General features: G+C 61.7%; 1 protein-coding gene across 1 annotated transcript in view; it reads left to right on the top strand.

The window, feature by feature from the left end:
• Positions 1–16,698, top strand: part of KCNQ1 (potassium voltage-gated channel subfamily Q member 1) — a 350,619-nt gene that overhangs the window by 83,164 nt on the left and 250,757 nt on the right. Inside the window, exons 3-6 of the mRNA XM_036861606.1 lie at positions 9,678–9,804; positions 10,272–10,350; positions 11,019–11,115; positions 11,690–11,830. Coding sequence (XP_036717501.1) covers positions 9,678–9,804; positions 10,272–10,350; positions 11,019–11,115; positions 11,690–11,830 — 444 coding nt within the window. The remainder of the gene's footprint in view (positions 1–9,677; positions 9,805–10,271; positions 10,351–11,018; positions 11,116–11,689; positions 11,831–16,698) is intronic.

Here is a 16,698-nt window from a genome sequence, read left to right as displayed (position 1 = left end):
GTGATGCCCAGCAAGTGCACACAAAAGGAAAAAACAAAAGCAGGGTGGACAGCATCAGGGTCCGTGCTGAGACCGGCCTGGACAAGGCACCATTTCTAGGGGAGAAAACTTTTATGCATCAGAGAGCATAACAAAATATGTAAAGCAAGCGCTATTGGAAATGCAGGGGTTGACTGTGATACTCACGGGAAATTTTAATGCATCTTTCTCAGCACAGGACGATTCTAGCAGACGAAAAAATCAGTAGAGACACGGATGGTTACACTTTGCAACTGTGAGCAATTTCAGATTCCAACAGTAAGCCCAAATAAGTCCCTGTTACCTATAGCCAGGCAACAAGCATCCCCAAATGTGGCTCCTTCAAACAACCATCACGAAGAGCTTAGGGTCCGTGGGGACGGCTCCCCTCTGCCCTGCCTGGAGTCAGCTGGGGCTACAGGCCCTAGTTCCGGGGTGGTGGGCCGCATGGTGGAAAGCCCTCTTCCCCTGGGCCTCCCTGGGGCTGCATGTCTTCCTCACGGCTCAGTTCCAAGAGATGGGAGGCGAACAGGCCTGGGGACTGTCACTTGGCCCTCTTCTTCTGTCTGGCATTCACAGAGCCCAGGTGCAGCGGGAGGAGAAGCAGACTCAGGACCACATTTCAAAACCAGCACTGTAGCTATGGATCCTAATCACAGAGGTGTTTTATTTGTTTACGCCCATGGAACACTTGTAAAGACCAGTCACTTTGTGTGGCCATAGAAACACCTAACACACTTTGAAAAATTGAGACTTAGCTGTTTACATTTTCTCATCAAAGCCCAATACAATTAGAAATAAATGGTTACAAGGTCACCAAAAAGGCTTGAGTATTTGGGGGTTAAGCAGCGCTCTCCTATGTGGCCGTCAGGGAGAGGAGGCCAGTGGGGAGCACGCAGGCCACGTTCAGTGATGAAAGCAGCCCCTCTGCGTGCAGGAGGGCGCTTCCCGGGCCCCCGTCCGGGCCCAACACCGACAGGGGACATTTGTCGTTTCCACGCTGTTGCCCACGTCACTTGACAGTGGCTTCGTTGTCTTTACAAGTGCATCTCCCCAGGGTGGTTGAAATTCACTCGTGAAAAGCAAATAATAATACAGTAAAATATATAGGCTATATTTTGTGTAAACACACACACACACACGCATTTTTCTTTTTTTTTTTACCAAATGCCTCCTGAGTGCCCACCGTCTGCCAGGCACCCTGGGGTTGGGGGACGAGCAGGCTTTGCTTTGTCAGAATCTGCCCAGACTACCACCCGGGGGCCCTCTTCCCGGCCGCATCTGCCTCTCCCATGCCAGCCAGGTGTCGGGGCGCCGAACCACGTCCGCCCGCTGACCTGGGGACACCCAGGTGGGGAGGAAGCGGGCGGCGCTTGGGCACCCCCGTGTCGCTGGTCCCAGGGCTGGAGGCACCTCATTAAACCACCTGCAGCTCATGTGACTTTAGTTGGGTTGGCACCGTCAGTCCACGTGAAATTAAAATTACCTCGCACCACTCTCCTCCCCGCCGCAGGCGGGCGGCCTTTTTCCAGAGGCTGAGCCCGGCGGTCTGCGATGCTGGGAAGGATCTGGCCCCCATGAGAACGGGCCCAAGAACGTGCCAGGGCACGGTGTGCCCCAAGGCCCCCGTCTTGCTGAAACCCCCATCACATACCCGCTCCCTCGGGGCTCGGACCCATTTGCTGTGGCCGAATGACAGGCACTGGGGTTTGCGGTTACTTGTAGAACTTCGGACAGAGGACGAAGGGGGCGGTGGTGGTGCTGGAGGGGCCTGGACTGACCCCCACTGCACGCTGGCTCTCCACGGAGTGGGGTCCTGAGCGGCCGGCTGCAGGAAGGGGTTGCTCCAGGGACGTCCTTGTGCTTTGCTTGCTCCCTGGAAGAAGGTTTCCCGGGGAGCTCGTGGTGGAGGAGGTGCCCCTGTGGGAGGTGGGCCATCCTTGGCCCTGCCCAGTGGCCACTCAGCCTGTGGAATCATCGTGAAGTGTTCAAATGTGGCTCCCGTGAGGCTGGGGGTGACGGTACAAGGGGGAGCCCAGGGGACCCGACCATCTCTGGGGAGGGGATGCAGGCCCATCAAGGAGCAAGGAAACCCCGCATGGAGTTGCCATGTGGCCCTCTGAGCAGCAGGTGGGCGCCTTGTGGGCTCGGGGCTGGACTGGGACCGGCCTTGGACAGACAGCTGAGGAGGTGGCATGGGGAGGGGTCCCCCGGCCTGGGCTGAGTGCTGCTGCCTGGTCGGGGAGGGAGGACACAAGCTCAGGACAGGACAGGCAGCAAAGGGTTCAGCATCTGTCAGACGGGGTCTGGGCGCCAGTCAGGAGGGCCGTCTGTGCTGTGAGACCCATCTGGGTTGGGCCCTCCTCTAGGCCTCCCCACCTGTGCTGGGGACCGCCTCCCCACTCAACACGACCCTGTCTTCTAGATCCTTCCTCCCCACAGCCCGAGGAGCTGGGTCCCGCCAGCACCCGCATTTCACGGATGGGGTCACTGAGGCACCGCGGGGTTGAGGAGCTGACCCGGGTCACCAGCCCTGGGCGTTTGGTGGCCCTGGATCTCACTGTCCTGCGGGAGGGTGGACGCTTTCGGGGGCCCGGCCTGCCCCTCTGTCCTAGCGTGCATGCCCCTCAGGCCACAGGGCCACCCCCTCCATTCCCCCAGCGCCTGACCCAAGGCCTGGCCCACCGACCCTGTCATGGCCACCTCGGGCCGCTGGGACCTCGGGCAGGATGCAGAGGGGCCCAGGGGCAAGGTGATGACTGCACATCCAGGGAGGCCGTGGCCCCGGGGGACACAGCCGAGCAGAGGGGCTCCCCACGGGTCATGGGGAGTTGGGTGGGGAGGGGTGTGGGGGTCAGCCCCCCGGCGGGTCCCGGGCAGGCAGAATCCCGGCCCCGTGCAGGGTCACAGCACGCGCCTGCCCCAGGCCGGGCAGCTCTGGCGGGGTGGTGCTGGTGTTCCGCGGTGGGGGGAGGGCGGCCAGCTGTGCCCAGCACATGTCACCAGGAGGCCCATGGCCCTCGCATGGGTGCGCGGCTGGGAGCAGCTGGCCTCAGGCAGGCCCCCGAACAAAGAGCCTTTGAGCAGCGTGCACGCCTGCTCCGCGCCCTCCGGCCAGCTGACCTTCCCGGGAATGCCGAGGCCGGCCCCCTCTGTGGCTTATCGGGTCCCACGTGGAGTTGGAACAGCTGGCCCTGGAGCCCGCCGACCGGGCTCTGTGCTGGGGACCCCAGCCCCCCCATGGGGACACCTGGCCAGGGCCAGGCGGCCCACACCTCTTCCAGAGACCTCACCCTGCTCGCCTGCGCCCCTGGCCCTGACGGGTGGCGTGGTCTGGCCCCCAAGTCCACCCCTCCTCCAGGCTCCCCCGTCTGTCTGGTGAAATCCTGTTTACCCCAGAAAGCACAGGCGTCCTTCTCACCCGGAAGCCTTCGGGGGACCAGGAGCTCCCGCAGTGGGTCCCCCAGGCCCCATCTCCGAGTTGCCCACGTCTGGCATCCACAGGGCCACCTGGGAGGGTGCCGTGCCTTTTGTCCTCGACCCCAATTCCTGCTTTCCGTCGGCCCCCACCCCTCCACCCCACAAAGCTCAGCGCTTAATTCCCGGCAGTTAACCTTCCAACTCTCTTTAAAATTGATTTTTCATTATGAAGATAACAGAGCAGTAACATCTGAGCACCAGGGCGATGACGGTAAGGATCCATGAGCTTCCTTTATTGTTTAGCAAAAACAACAAAACAAACCCTTTCATCCGAGAAGCTGGGCTCTGAGCGCAGGCAACGCGCGGGGCTTAACCTCCAGGCCGGCTCGCTATCTGTCACACGGGGGCCGTGCTCCGCGGGGCCGTTCCCAGCGCTTCTGAACCAGGCGACGCGGGCAGGGCTGAGCCTCAAAACACATCGGGCTTTCGACAACTTTCCCGATGGATGAGGACGATTCACGAGCTGATAAAAACGAAACAATAGATAAGACGGCCGCGTGGACCTTCACCCTTCTGGGGGGTGGGCAGTGGTGCCACGGGGATTACGAAACGCCCAAGGAATCCGCACCCTTTCCCCTTTGTGTACCGGGGCTGGAAAACCCAGATAAGCACCTGCTTTTCTGAACCTTTATCTTGACTCTCGGGATTTGCGGATCTGCTGTTGACTGCCGTTACCCCAAAACGCCGAAGGCGGGTGCGGGCTGTTCCCCTGACTTGTACCTTGGTTGAGCTCGGGGGTCCCAGCGTCCGTCTGCCCGACGGCAGGGCCTCCTCGTGCAGAGCGAGCAGGGCCCTGGGCGTCCTGTTGGTGGCCGGCGCCCTGGGCCCAGCGCCGCACTCTGTCCCGGGGGTTCAGTGCCCGCCCGTGTCCAGTGTGGCCTGGCCTTTGCGCTTCGCTTCCTGCTCTGTCCTCCGCTGGGGACGCGGCTGCACGCGAGTGGCCTTTGCAGGCAATCACCGTGCTCCGTTTGCTCATTTAACAGTGAACCAACAATGGGCCACAGAGATTAAGAGCCAGAGGCTCAAGGACGGCTGTTTCTGCCCCGCGGGGCCGGCCCCCAGGTCCAGGCAGAGGCCTGAGCGCAGAGCGCCCGGGGGCAGGGGAAGTCTGTGTCGTGGAAAAACACATGTGCCGCACAGGTCACCATTTTCAAGTGCATTTAACACGTTAACAACGTTGTGCCACCACCACCTCCGTCTAGTTTCAGAACTTAGTCGTCACCCCGAAAGGGAGCCCTGCACCCGTCAGCAGTGGCCCCCATTCCTCACTTCCCCAGCCCCTGGCAGCCACTGAAAGGCTTTCTTTTTATTGAAATTGTGGTAAAATACATAGAACATACAAGTTACCATCTTAACCATTTTTAAGTGCACAGTTTGGTGGCATTAAGTACATTCACGCTGCTGAGGAAACATCACACCATCTGCCTCCAGCAGTTTCTGTCTTTCCAAACAGAGACTCTGTCCCCATTACACACTCACTCCCCTCCCCCAGCCCCGGGCCCCACCGTCTACTTTCTGTCTCTGTGGATGTGACTCCTCCAGGGGCCTCACGTGGGTGGAATCAGGCAGGATTTGTCCTTCTGTGTCTGGATTCTCTCACTTGAGTGTAGTGTCCCCAAGGTTCATCCACATCACAGCCTGTGTCAGAACTTCCTTCCTTTTAAGGCTGAGTAATATTCCGTAGTGTGGATGGACCTCAGTTTGTGTATCTGTTCATTCGATGGACACTTGGGTTGCTTCCGCCTTTTGGCTGTTGTGAATAGTGCTGCTGTGAACACGGGTGTGCAAATGCCTTTGAGATTCTGCTTTCTTTTTTTTTTTTTTTGAGGATACACCCAGAAGTGGAATTGCTGGATCACATGTGATTCTATTTTTAATTTTTCGAGGACCCTCCACTCTGTTTTCCACAGTGGCCACACCATTTTCCATTCCCGCCAGCCGTGTGCAAGGCTCCAGTTTCTCTACATCCGCGCCAACACTTATCTCGTTTTCCTGATAGTAGCCGTCCTGATGGGTGTGAGGTGGTGTCTCCCCGTGGTTTCGATTTGCGTTTCCCGATGACCAGTGGTGTTGAACATCTTTTCATGCGCTTCTTGACCATCTGTATGTCTTCTCTAGAGAAATGCCTATTCAAGTTTCATACCCATTTTTTAATGGAGTTGTTTCTTAGGAACTTTGTTTTTTAAAATAATTCTGAACTTTACAAATAATACTGCCAAGAGCCACCCCAAACCCCGCTGCTTGTGAGACACATGGGGATCCCAGGACCCGCTGCTCTGAAACTCACAGAAGGAGGGGCACGGCCGCCAGATGGGGGGCTCGTGGCTGCCTGGAGCCCTGACGTCTGAGCGCCTGGTCTGCTTCCCGCAGGCAGGGGATTCTCGGGCCTGTGCCCTGGTCTTGGCGCCCGGCCGGCTCACAGGTCCCTGGTCCATGAGGCCAACTGCAGCTGGGAGGCGACCTTGCTTTGTCTGAGGGACAGTGGCTAGGTGGGAGGGGGCCCTCTGTCCCTCTGGTGACTGCGGTCTTAGCGGAGGTCCCTGACACGAGGACGGCCCCTTCTCCCCATATCTGTGGGGCAGAGCTCAGGGCCGTGCTCCGGCCGGTATCCTTGACCCCTGCTCACACGCGGGCACGCAGGCACCACGTGTGCTCACGGACAGGGGCCTCTGGGCTGCCTCTTATCAGTGGAGGGGTCAGGTGTGATGGGGGGGGGCCTGAGCGGGACCGAGAAGGGTGTGGGGACCTGGGGGGCGGGGTGGGGAGGAGCTGGAAGGACAGTGTCCCAGACCGAGCACTCGGGCCCAGGTGGGGAGGGGCGGGTGCCTTGGGCCGGCGGCAGGCTCTCGGGTGGGCCAGGGCGAGCCCTGACCCTTAGTGTGGGCCATGGGGCCAGGGCGGTGGCTTGAGCGGGGCTGTGGAGGCAGGGGCTGAGGTGGGCAGGCCCTGGGGGGGTTTGAGGCCTCTGTGTTCCCCTCCGGGGCTTGCTCAGGGCCTGGTCTGCAGAGACAGCCGAGCTGCAGGCCTGCCCCTGCCGGCTGGAGACAACCCAGGGCGAGGAGGGTGGCCGGGGTAGGGGTGCGGGAGTCATCCTTCTGGGTCTGGGTCACTGAGCCTGGAGGCTGGTCCCCCTTTCCCCGGAGCTAAGGGGAGGCCGCCCTGCCATTCCGTGAGCCTGCTTTGGACTGGGGGTGCTGTCCCCTGAGTCAGGGGCAGCCCCACTGGATGGCTTGGGGGTCAGCCCTCCGGCAGGCCCTAGCCTACTGGCCTCCAGAGATGGACAGTCCAGCCCAGTCAAAGCCCCCAGAGCAGCCCCCAGCCCAGGGTGGCCCAGGCCCCTCTGGTGAAAAAATTCCAGAGTCCCTGCAGGTCCAGAACTTCGGGCCAGCCTGTCTGCCCTCGCGGCACCCAGGTCAGTGGACGGGTGGCTCCAAAAGATGGTGATGGCCGGGGCCACAGGGAGGCCCTGGAGGTCCCGGTTAGCGGCGGCCAGTCTGGAGGTCCCGGTGGGCGGTGGCCAGTCCGGAGGCCCCGGCCTTGGCCCTAAGTGCCACCCTGCCCAGCGCTCGAGGCTGACGGTGTGGGGATCATTTCATCTTGGAGCAAACGTGTGCTCCCCCCGCCCCGGTCCGGGCTCTCTCCCGCCCAGCATGCCAGCGGTGCCACATTAATGCACAGCCTGGCCCCGAGCTGCATTCCAGACTCAAACGGGATTTGGGGATTAGCGTTGTTTTAAATTATTCCTACACCTCACCCCTCCAGAGGGAGAGTCCCCCAGCCCCAGCCCGCCAGCTCCAAGAGGGCAGGGGTAGCTCTGAGCTCGAGGCCAGGATAATTTGGGGGGAGGGGAGACACACAGCATCAACAGCCAACCCTGGGAGTGACTTATTTATCTGAAGGTCTGTTGCAAGACTGAACTGCAAGTAAGCTCTTACCTGATGTTTATAAGATTTCTACCACTTCGAATATGCTTAGGACGTGGCTGGAGAAGGTATTTAAGTAACAAAATAATGCATCAAAATAAGAACAAACCTGCTAAGTGATTGATCGGCCCGATGGTGTTTGGATTTGCAGAGCTGGGATGGAGGCTCTGAGGACTGCTCGTTGGGGGACTCTGTCCACCCCCTCGGGGCCATCAGCAGTCCGGTGACCCCTCGTCTGTGAAGATGCCAGTACTGGTGTCTCAGCTTTGGGGACCCAGAGGTGATGGCGCTGTGGCCCTTGTCGAGATGGCCAAATACTGGAAGCCGGACCCTCCACCCGCTACGCCGCTACCCCGCTACCCCGCTACCCCGTCATTCGTTGCCAGGGCCTCCTGTCTGTCATCTGCTCCTCACACCCACTTAGGACCGGCCGGGCCAGAATCTCAGGAAACACACGCACGAGACGAAGCCCTTGTACCGGGGAGCCCTCGGTCGCTCGTTGGTCTGATCGTTCATTCATTCATTCATTCGTTCATTCATTCATTCACTCACTCAGCAGATCCATGTCCAGGGCCAACCAGGGCAGGCATGCTCCGGGGCCGGGGAGAGGGCGGCGGGCAGGTAAACGTGGTCCCTTCCCTGGTGGGCTCAGCCCCCCTCCAGCTGAGGACAGAGGTGGCAACAGCACGACCCTCTGAGGCCACAGAGCCTGCGAGCGTCCACCCTCCCTCACTCTCCACCGTCCCCCACGTGCCCCCAACCATACATACCCCCACCCTGAAGAACTTGACGTTGCGAACCAAGAACTTTCTTGCAAAAGGAAAGCGGTAAATTTCCCACATTTTCTCCCATTATCCCCCGAGCTTGCCCCAAACACAAGCTGGATGGTATAAGTATTCCATCCTAATTATGGATATTTGGGAGCCAGTGTCCGGCTACCCCCTCCTGGTGGGCTCCCTGGTGGGGGAAGGCAAGGCCGGGCACGGGAGCAGGGCCTGCCACCTGTCACCCACTGGGAGCAGAAGTCCCCAGACAGGGCTGGGTTCCCTGGGCTGGGGCGGGGTGGGGACAGGGCAGGGCACCAGCTGGAAGTGAGCTGACAACGTTCTCAGGTCCATCCACGCTGTAGGCTGTGCCAGAACTTCCTTCCTTTATAAGGCTGAGGAATATTCTGTTGTGTGGATGGACCACATCTTGTTTTGGCTATTCAGGGCCCCTTGAGATTTCGTGTGAATTTGAGGGCTTTTTCTATTTCTGCAAAAATTGTCATCAGGGTTTTGAGAGGGATTGCATTGAGTCTGCAGATCACTTTGAGTGGCATTGACATCTTGACACTATTAAGTCTTCCAGTCCGTGAACATGGGATGTGTTTCCATCTATTTGTCGTCTTTCATTTCTTTAAACAATATTGTTTAGTTTTCATTGTACAAGTGTCCCACCTCCTTAGTTAATTTGTAAGTACTTTATTCTTTTTGATGCTAGTGTAAATGGAATTGTTTTATAATTTCCCTTCCACATTGTTCATGGTTTGTGTATAGAAATGCAACTGATTTTTGTGATCAACTTTGTATCCTACTTTGTTGAACTCATTTATTAGATCTAACAGGTTTTTTGCATGGAATCTTTGGGTTTTTTACACATAAGATCATATCGTCTGTGAACAGAGATCATTTTACTTCTTCCTTTCCAATTTGGAAGCCTTTTATTTCTCTTTCTTGCCTAATTGCTCTGGCTGGGACTTCAGTACTCTGTTGAGTAGAAGTGGTGAGAGTGGGTATCCTTGTCTTGGTCCTGATCCTAGAGGAAAAGCTTCCAGCCTTTCTCCGTTGATATGATGTTCGCTGTGGGGTTTTCATATATGGCTTTTATTACACGGAGATAGTTTCCCTCTATTCCTAGTTTGTTTACTGTTTTTATCATGAAAGGGTGCTGAATCTTGTCAAATGCTGTTTCTGCATCTGTTGTGATCAGGAGACCATGTGATTTTTTTCCTCCGTTCTGTTAATGTCATATATTACATTGGTTGATTTTCATGTGCTGAACTGTCCTTGCATTCCAGGTATAAATCCCACTTGGTCATAGTGTCTAATCTTTTTTCTGTGGTACTGAATGCAGTGGTGGACCTGGGCCTGTCCAGGGGGGCGATGCAGCAGACCGGGGCCCAGGCCGCCTGCTTCTCAGTGGGCGCACGGGGGAGGGGGAGGGGTGCACCGGGGAGGGGTGCGAGGAGAGCTCACGCCCCCTCTGTCCCCGCAGGAGATCGTCCTGGTCGTGTTCTTTGGGACAGAGTATGTGGTCCGCCTCTGGTCAGCCGGCTGCCGCAGCAAGTACGTGGGCATCTGGGGCCGGCTGCGCTTTGCCCGGAAGCCCATTTCCATCATCGGTGAGTCACGCCCGCCCCCCTGGAAGCTTCACCCCGAGGCTTCCTGACAAGGGCTGAGCACCCTCCCCCAGAATCTGGCAGGTGGACCCCCATCACGAGTACCACCAGGCAGAGTCCCTCTGCCGCCTGTGACAGGGCAGGATCCCAAGGCCAGTGGGGTGACCTCCCAGGTCCCCCACACAGGAGCCAGCCTCAGCGCTCAGGTCCTCTGTCCCAAGAGGCTGCTCACAGGGCAGGGGCTCTGGTCAAGCTCAGCACAACGTGGGCGTCCACTGCCCTCAGCGGCCTGCAAGGTAGGGCTGGGGAGGTAGGCTCGCGTGGCCTCTGCACGTGCCTGGGACGGAGGGCCTGGTCTCCCCGTCGAGGTGTCTCCGTGTCCCCGTTGTGGGGCCCTGTCCCGCCTGACCGCCAGGCTCCTTGCTGGTGTCCAGCTGCCAGGCTGGTGACGGTGGCGCTGTCCCCTCCAGACCTCATCGTGGTCGTGGCCTCCATGGTCGTCCTCTGCGTGGGCTCCAAAGGGCAGGTGTTTGCCACCTCGGCCATCAGGTAGGCGGGGCTGCGGGCTCCCCGGTGCGGGGGTGAGAGCGGCGGGGCTGTGTGCTGGGCGGGGTCCAGGCTCAGGGCCGGTGCTGAGTTGGGCAGGAGCGCTCACTCACTTCTGGGACTCAGTCTGGGACCTAACAGTCTGGGGCCCTCAGTCTGCTCATCTGTAAACTGGGGTGATCCTGGGGCCGCCCCCAGAAGGCGGTCTGGGGGCCAAAGGAATTGAGAAATGTACAGGTTTAGCTCCGGGCCTGGCGTTCTGCCTCCACCTTGACCCTGGGCTTCGGGAGTGGGGAGGGGCGCACAGGGGAGGGGGCGGGGCGCACGGGGAGGGGGCGGGGCGCATGGGGGAGGGGGAGGGACGCACGGGGGAGGGGGAGGGGCGCACGGGGGAGGGGCGCACGGGGGAGTGGGAGGGGCGCACGGGGGAGGGGCGCACGGGGAGGGGGCGGGGCACACGGGGAGGGGGAGGGGCGCACGGGGGAGGGGGAGGGGCGCACGGAGGAGGGGCGCACGGGGGAGGGGGAGGGGCGCACGGGGAGGGGGCGGGGTGCATGGGGAGGGGGCGGGGCGCACGGGGGAGGGGAGGGGCGCATGGGGAGGGGGAGGTGCGCACGGAGGAGGGGGAGGGGCGCATGGGGGAGGGGCGCACAGCGACCTGTCCTCCGCAGGGGCATCCGCTTCCTCCAGATCCTGAGGATGCTGCACGTCGACCGCCAGGGGGGCACGTGGAGGCTGCTGGGCTCGGTGGTCTTCATCCACCGCCAGGTGGGTGGTCCGGGGTGGGAGGACAGGGTCTCGGCCCAGCCTCGGCCTGAGCCAGCTGGGCCGTCCTGCCCCCCACCTGAGGGGCCAGTGTCCCCAGCCTGCCAGGCAGATGGTGCCCACGTTCCTCAAGCTGGGACAAGAGACTGTCGGGCAGATGGAAAGACAGAAATACAACATGGAACTGGGTCCAAGAGGCCCAGAAATCTAAAACGGGGCAGATCATGATCAGCCCTGTGAAGGCGGAGGTGGTTGACCCGCACCCCTTTGTGAGGCCCAGCCCCGCATCTCACCGAGGTTCTGTGGGAAACAGAGCCGGGCCGGTGGTCCAGGGCACTGGCCTCGCTCCTGGAGGCTGAGACCCAACATTGCCACTGACGAGCTGGGAAAAATAAGTTATTTCTGAAGTCCGATGTCTGCATGTGAGACATGCTGCCATTTATGTCAACTTGGTGGGAAATGTTGGGGCTTGCCGCCGGCAGGCCCCGCTGCCTGTGATGTCTTCCCGGCGCGGGTGCCCAGGGGCCCTGGGTGCCCGTGGGCGCCGGCTGGTCACACCTCCTCTGCCGTCTCCCAGGAGCTGATCACCACCCTGTACATCGGCTTCCTGGGCCTCATCTTCTCCTCCTACTTCGTGTACCTGGCCGAGAAGGACGCCGTGAACGAGTCGGGCCAGGTCGAGTTCGGCAGCTACGCGGACGCCCTCTGGTGGGGGGTGGTAAGTCGGGACCTTCGGGCCACGCGGCCACTGCCCCCTGGGCCGGGGCGGGGCGGGGCCAGGATGTCGCCCTGGGGCTCTGGTTTCTCAAGATCTTATGCCTCGAGACAGCCCCCCCAAATGCTTGAAGCCCTGCCTGGGCACAGGTTTGTAGTTGGATGGGCGGGCGGCACAGGGCTCCGCGCACAGAAGGGCCCAGCGCTGGATGCGTAAAGCCTGACAGTCACTGTTGTGGGGTCCTTAAGGTTTTTATCTTTGAACTTGCCTTTTGGGAGGGAAGCGTGGCGGGACCGAGAACAACTGTGCAGGGGGCACGGCCGCACACGGTCCCAGCTTCCGCCTTCCCCAGGGCCGGGTTCTCCGTCACCCTGTGCCCCGCGTCTGTGAGGTTCTGTGCTGGCCCCTCAAGTATCCCTGCACCAAGGAGCGTGACTTTGTAGAGCAAACAAGAGCCACCGTGACAGGTCGGGGGATCCTGGGAAAAAGGAAAGGGCTCCCACGTTTTGACTGCGCATCCGGCCCGCAAATTCTGTAGCCAGCCCCGGGCAGCGGTGACACAGAGGTGCCCCGGCTTCTGTCCTGGGGGCCTGGAGGCTCCCCCGCCTGTGAAGTTAGGCTCCTTGGCCTGTCCCCCTCCTGCAAGCACCCAGCACCCTGGCCTCGGCCTGGAAGTGGCCAGGAGTGTGGGCCGGCTCCTTCCAGGGATCAGGCTTGTGGTGGGGAAGGGAGACGTGGAGCGCGGGGGGCGGCACATGGACATGCTGTGGGTGGTTGCAGGGGTCTCCGCCAGCTGCAGGACGTCTGAGCTGTGTGGCCCCCGGGGCCTGCTCACCGCGGAAGCCCAGCATCACTGGTGTGTGGGCCTCAGGGCGCAGAGGACACCCCTCAACAAACCCTCCGCTCGGGCCTTGTGGGGAGACAGGTCCTGGGCTCTCAGCTGCAGGGTGGCCAGCAGCTTACCGGCCTGGGAACAGCACGTGCGGGGGGCCCTGAGGCGGCCCAGACGGACCCTGGCCGTGGGGGAAGGCAGGGGTGCAGCCCGAATGCCCGCTCCGTGGGCCATCTCTGGGCCGTGGGCTGGCCCTGGCCCTCCCCCTTCCCTGTGGGGTGCGCTTGGGTGCCAGGGGCTAGTGCCTGGGGTGCAGAACAGCCTGAGCAGCAGAGTGGGTGACACCGGCCCGGCTACGAGCTGCCCGAAGCTGAGGGTGGCCGGTGGGAGCCCCTTTGAGCTGGGGGCTGGGTGGCTGACGTCCAGGCTCGCTCAGCCAGGGAGAGGAGAGGGTCGCAGGCTGCACGAGGTCGGGCCGAGGCCTCGGGGCAGCACCAGGTCCAAGGGGTCCCGGGTCCAGGCAGTGGCTGTGCCGGGCCCTGGCCATGTCTGTCCCTGACCTGCTTCCTTCCGGAAGGGGGGTAGGGGTTCACTCTCTCCCCAGGTTCCCCACCAGCCTCCACAGGGAGGCCCATCCCGGATGGTCCGGGTGGGGCGGGAAGCTGCTCCGTGCCTCCACCCACACCCCGGTGAGATCCACACGTGTTGGGGGAGGGACTCCGGATACTGACCGAGTCAGCGTTTTTCTGGAAGTTTCCAGTGTGCCAGGCCGCCCAGGGAAGGCAAGCTCTGCCGGCCCCCCTGCAGGCCTGTGCCTCCACGGGCCCGGGCGTGGCAGCCCCCCGCCCATCCCCCTGGCAGGTTTGGTGGGACAGCCCAGCGCCGGGCAGGGGAGGGGACGCGTCCTGGTGACAGGCAGGTCCTGTGGCGGGACAGGACACTCAGAGCCGGGAGGATCCCCGGGGCCGGATGGCGCGGTGGGAAGCACGTGGGTGACGGCCCGCGGCTCGGCTGATAAGCAGTGCTCGGCCTTGGCACTGGCCCCCCCTTCCCGGCCGCTCGGAGCTGCCCCCGGCCCGGCCCGGCCCCTGCGAACACCGCTCCCGCTCGCACACCTGTGCAAACATCCGCCCGCCGGCCGGGAAAACGGCCCCTTTGTGCCCGGCTTGGCACCGGTGCCCCAGCCTCGCCGTCAGCTGCGGCCCCGGCCTGGCCATTGTTCCCGCGGGCCCGGCACCCCCGCTGCCCAGCTCCTGGGCAGACGACTCCCATTCACGGCGGTGGCGCCCCTGCAGCTGTCTAGGCGGGTGGAGCGGCCGCGGCTCGAGTCATGGGCTGTGCTCCTGGCACGTCCCGGACAAACAGCTCAGGAAGCGCGAGCCAGAGCAGCCTGGCTGGGGGCTTCGGAGCCAGCTGGCCACTGCGCCCGGCGGTGGCTCTCCCTCACTGTCCTCTGCGTGGCTTCGTGGGCCACGAGGGGAGCAAGCCCGGCCCTGCCGTGCCCCGTGGCTCCCCGTCCGGGGCGGACAGACCAGGGTCTGCCTACCAGGTGGTGCAGCCTCCAGCACCTGGGAGGGAGAGGCCTGCCGGCCGGGCCACTGCCCATCACCACGCTGCGTCCACGCCAGACCGGCACCTCTGGCTGGGTGCGTGGGACAGACCCGAAAATAGGGCGTCTGGGCCGCTGGGATGGGCCATCTGCTGTGTTTCCTCTGCGGAGCCAGGGCAGGGGGGCGGGTTCCCGGGGGGAGTGGCCACTGCTGCGTGTGGACCCGCCGGGAGGGCTGTAGGTGCCACGGGGGTGGCCCCAGCGTCCTCAGCATCCAGGCTTGGCCGGTGTTTGCTGGACGAGTGAATGAATCAGTTGATGTGCCCGTAAGACGGTTCTGTCCGTGGCCCCCAGGACAGCGGGTGCATCAGTGTCCTGGGGTGGCCACAACAAAGTCCCACAGACTGAGTGCCTTAAAATAACAGAACTGCGTTCTCTCATGGATCTGGAGACCAGAAGTCCGAGATCAAGGGGTTGCAGGTCTGGCTCCCTCCGAAAGCTCTGGGGGAGGGTCCTTCCCGCCTCTTCCAGCTTCTGGGGGCCCCAGGTGTTCCTGGGTTTGTGGCCGCACCTTTTGTCTCTTATCAGGACACTGGTCAGTGGGTGCCGGGCCCACCCAGGGAGCCCGGGACCATCTCCTCTCCAGATCATTAACCCAGCTGCATCAACAAAGACCCTCTTTCCAGATAGGCTTGTGTTCTGAGGGCCTGCGTGGACATGGATTTGGGTGGACACCCTTCAGCCCAGGACAGCGCCGTCCCAGCTGGACATCACGAGAATGTCTCTCCCCTCACCGAGCCTCGGTTTCCAGGCTGAGGGTCCCCTCCGCTCCCGCTACCCCAGGTGGGGACGCCTGACCTGGGTGTGAGAGCTCCCCCCTCACCCCGAGTGTGGCGCCCCATGCCTGGCTGCCGAGGTGTTGGGGAGGATTTAAGACTTCTTTCTTCGCCCTTGGAACAAAATGCGTTTGTTTGTGTTGAAGTCTGAGTGGAGGGAAAAGCAGTTTTTGCGAACACGGCCTCCTCTGTTCAGTGCCCGGGGGTCTCTCGAATCAGGAAGCTGCCGGGATCTGTTTACCCCCTGCATCTAAATTTAGGATTTGGAGTGGAAAGGCTAGAAGCCGCCCCTGCATTCGGCCACCATTTAAAACAAGAGTCTGGCTCCTGTTCATTCTCCTTAGCTGTTGGCTCCAGAAGGTTCTGGCTCCCCAGGCTGGACTGCATCCTGGCAGAGTGAGGCCAGAAGGGTCTGGGGGCCGAGTGGGGGGCCTGGGTGAGGACAGGGCCTCCCAGATATTCACATGCAAGGCCTGTCGGCACCACCCAGTGGGTGGAACCAGGGTCAGGACCTCATCTGGAGCTGGGGAAACCGAGGCCCCGTGGGCCCGGGGGGTGGTGGGCCGGGCCCCCAGCCCTTCAAGGCTCTTCCTCTGCTTGGACTCCATGCAAAGCCCAGGGGTGCTGTGCAGCTAAGAACAGAGGGTCTCCAGGACCCCGGGCTGCCACCTGCCCGGATCCCATCCTGCACCTGTTGACAGTTGTGTATGGGGCTGAGACCGTGGGCTCTGGGAGCCCAGCCAGAGAAGGGCCTTTATGACTGGGTTTTGCAGGATGAGTAGGGGTCCACAGGGCAGGTCTGTCTCTCTGTACTTACTGCCCACTGAGGGACCCCCTGGGGCGATTTTCTTACATGGACTCAGCAGGCCCAGTGAGGGGGGTGTTCAGCTCTTGTCATCCGGGTTAAGAACTTTCCAGCTTCAGCTCGAGGGAGAGAAACACGGTCAGCGTCAGGGACACAGTGCAACAGGAAGTAGTGCGGTAAAACGGGCGGGAGCGTGGTGTGAAGCCATCCTGCTCCACTGCTGGCCTGCTGAGTGGCCCTGGGCAGGTTACCGAGCCTCCCTGGGTATAAGCTGGGTGCCTACTTTCATGAGCTGGGGAGGGTTGTCAGTGAGGACACAGAGAGCCCAGGGTATCTGGCGCCCAGCGAGGATGCAGCAAAGGCTGGCTGTGAATTTTAGGGGCTGTTACTGGCCACGGTTCTCTTGGCAGCACCCCCAGGCTGGCCGACAGGCAGTGACCCCCCAGCCACCTAATTCACACTCGAGTGTTTGTGGCTGCCACGGCCCAGTCACAGCCCTTAGCCCTGCTGGTGCCCAGAGTCCAGCTCTGCCCCGGCCGGCTCCCGGCCTCTAACACCTTAACTCACAGAGTGGCCCCTCTTCGCACGCGCATGTGCACGTGTGCGCGCCTATGTGTGTTGGCCCTTCCCGGCCCCCAGGGACCTGTGTTTCCCGCCAGGACGGCAGTGGGGCGCAGAGGGGTGGGCGCACCGTGCAGCCGTGCTGGGGCCAGGGCAGGGCATGTGACCGCTCCGTGCCTCGGTTTCCCCATCTGTAAAATGGGAGGTGGCAGGTCTACCTCCGAGGGCCGACGTGGGGCTCCCCGAGGGGACCACAATCCCAGGAAGGTAGCGACTCTTTCCATTGCT

This window comes from Balaenoptera musculus, chromosome 8, assembly GCF_009873245.2.
Source record: "Balaenoptera musculus isolate JJ_BM4_2016_0621 chromosome 8, mBalMus1.pri.v3, whole genome shotgun sequence".
NCBI classification, from domain to species: domain Eukaryota; kingdom Metazoa; phylum Chordata; class Mammalia; order Artiodactyla; family Balaenopteridae; genus Balaenoptera; species Balaenoptera musculus.
This window is presented reverse-complemented; position numbering and strand designations above follow the sequence as displayed.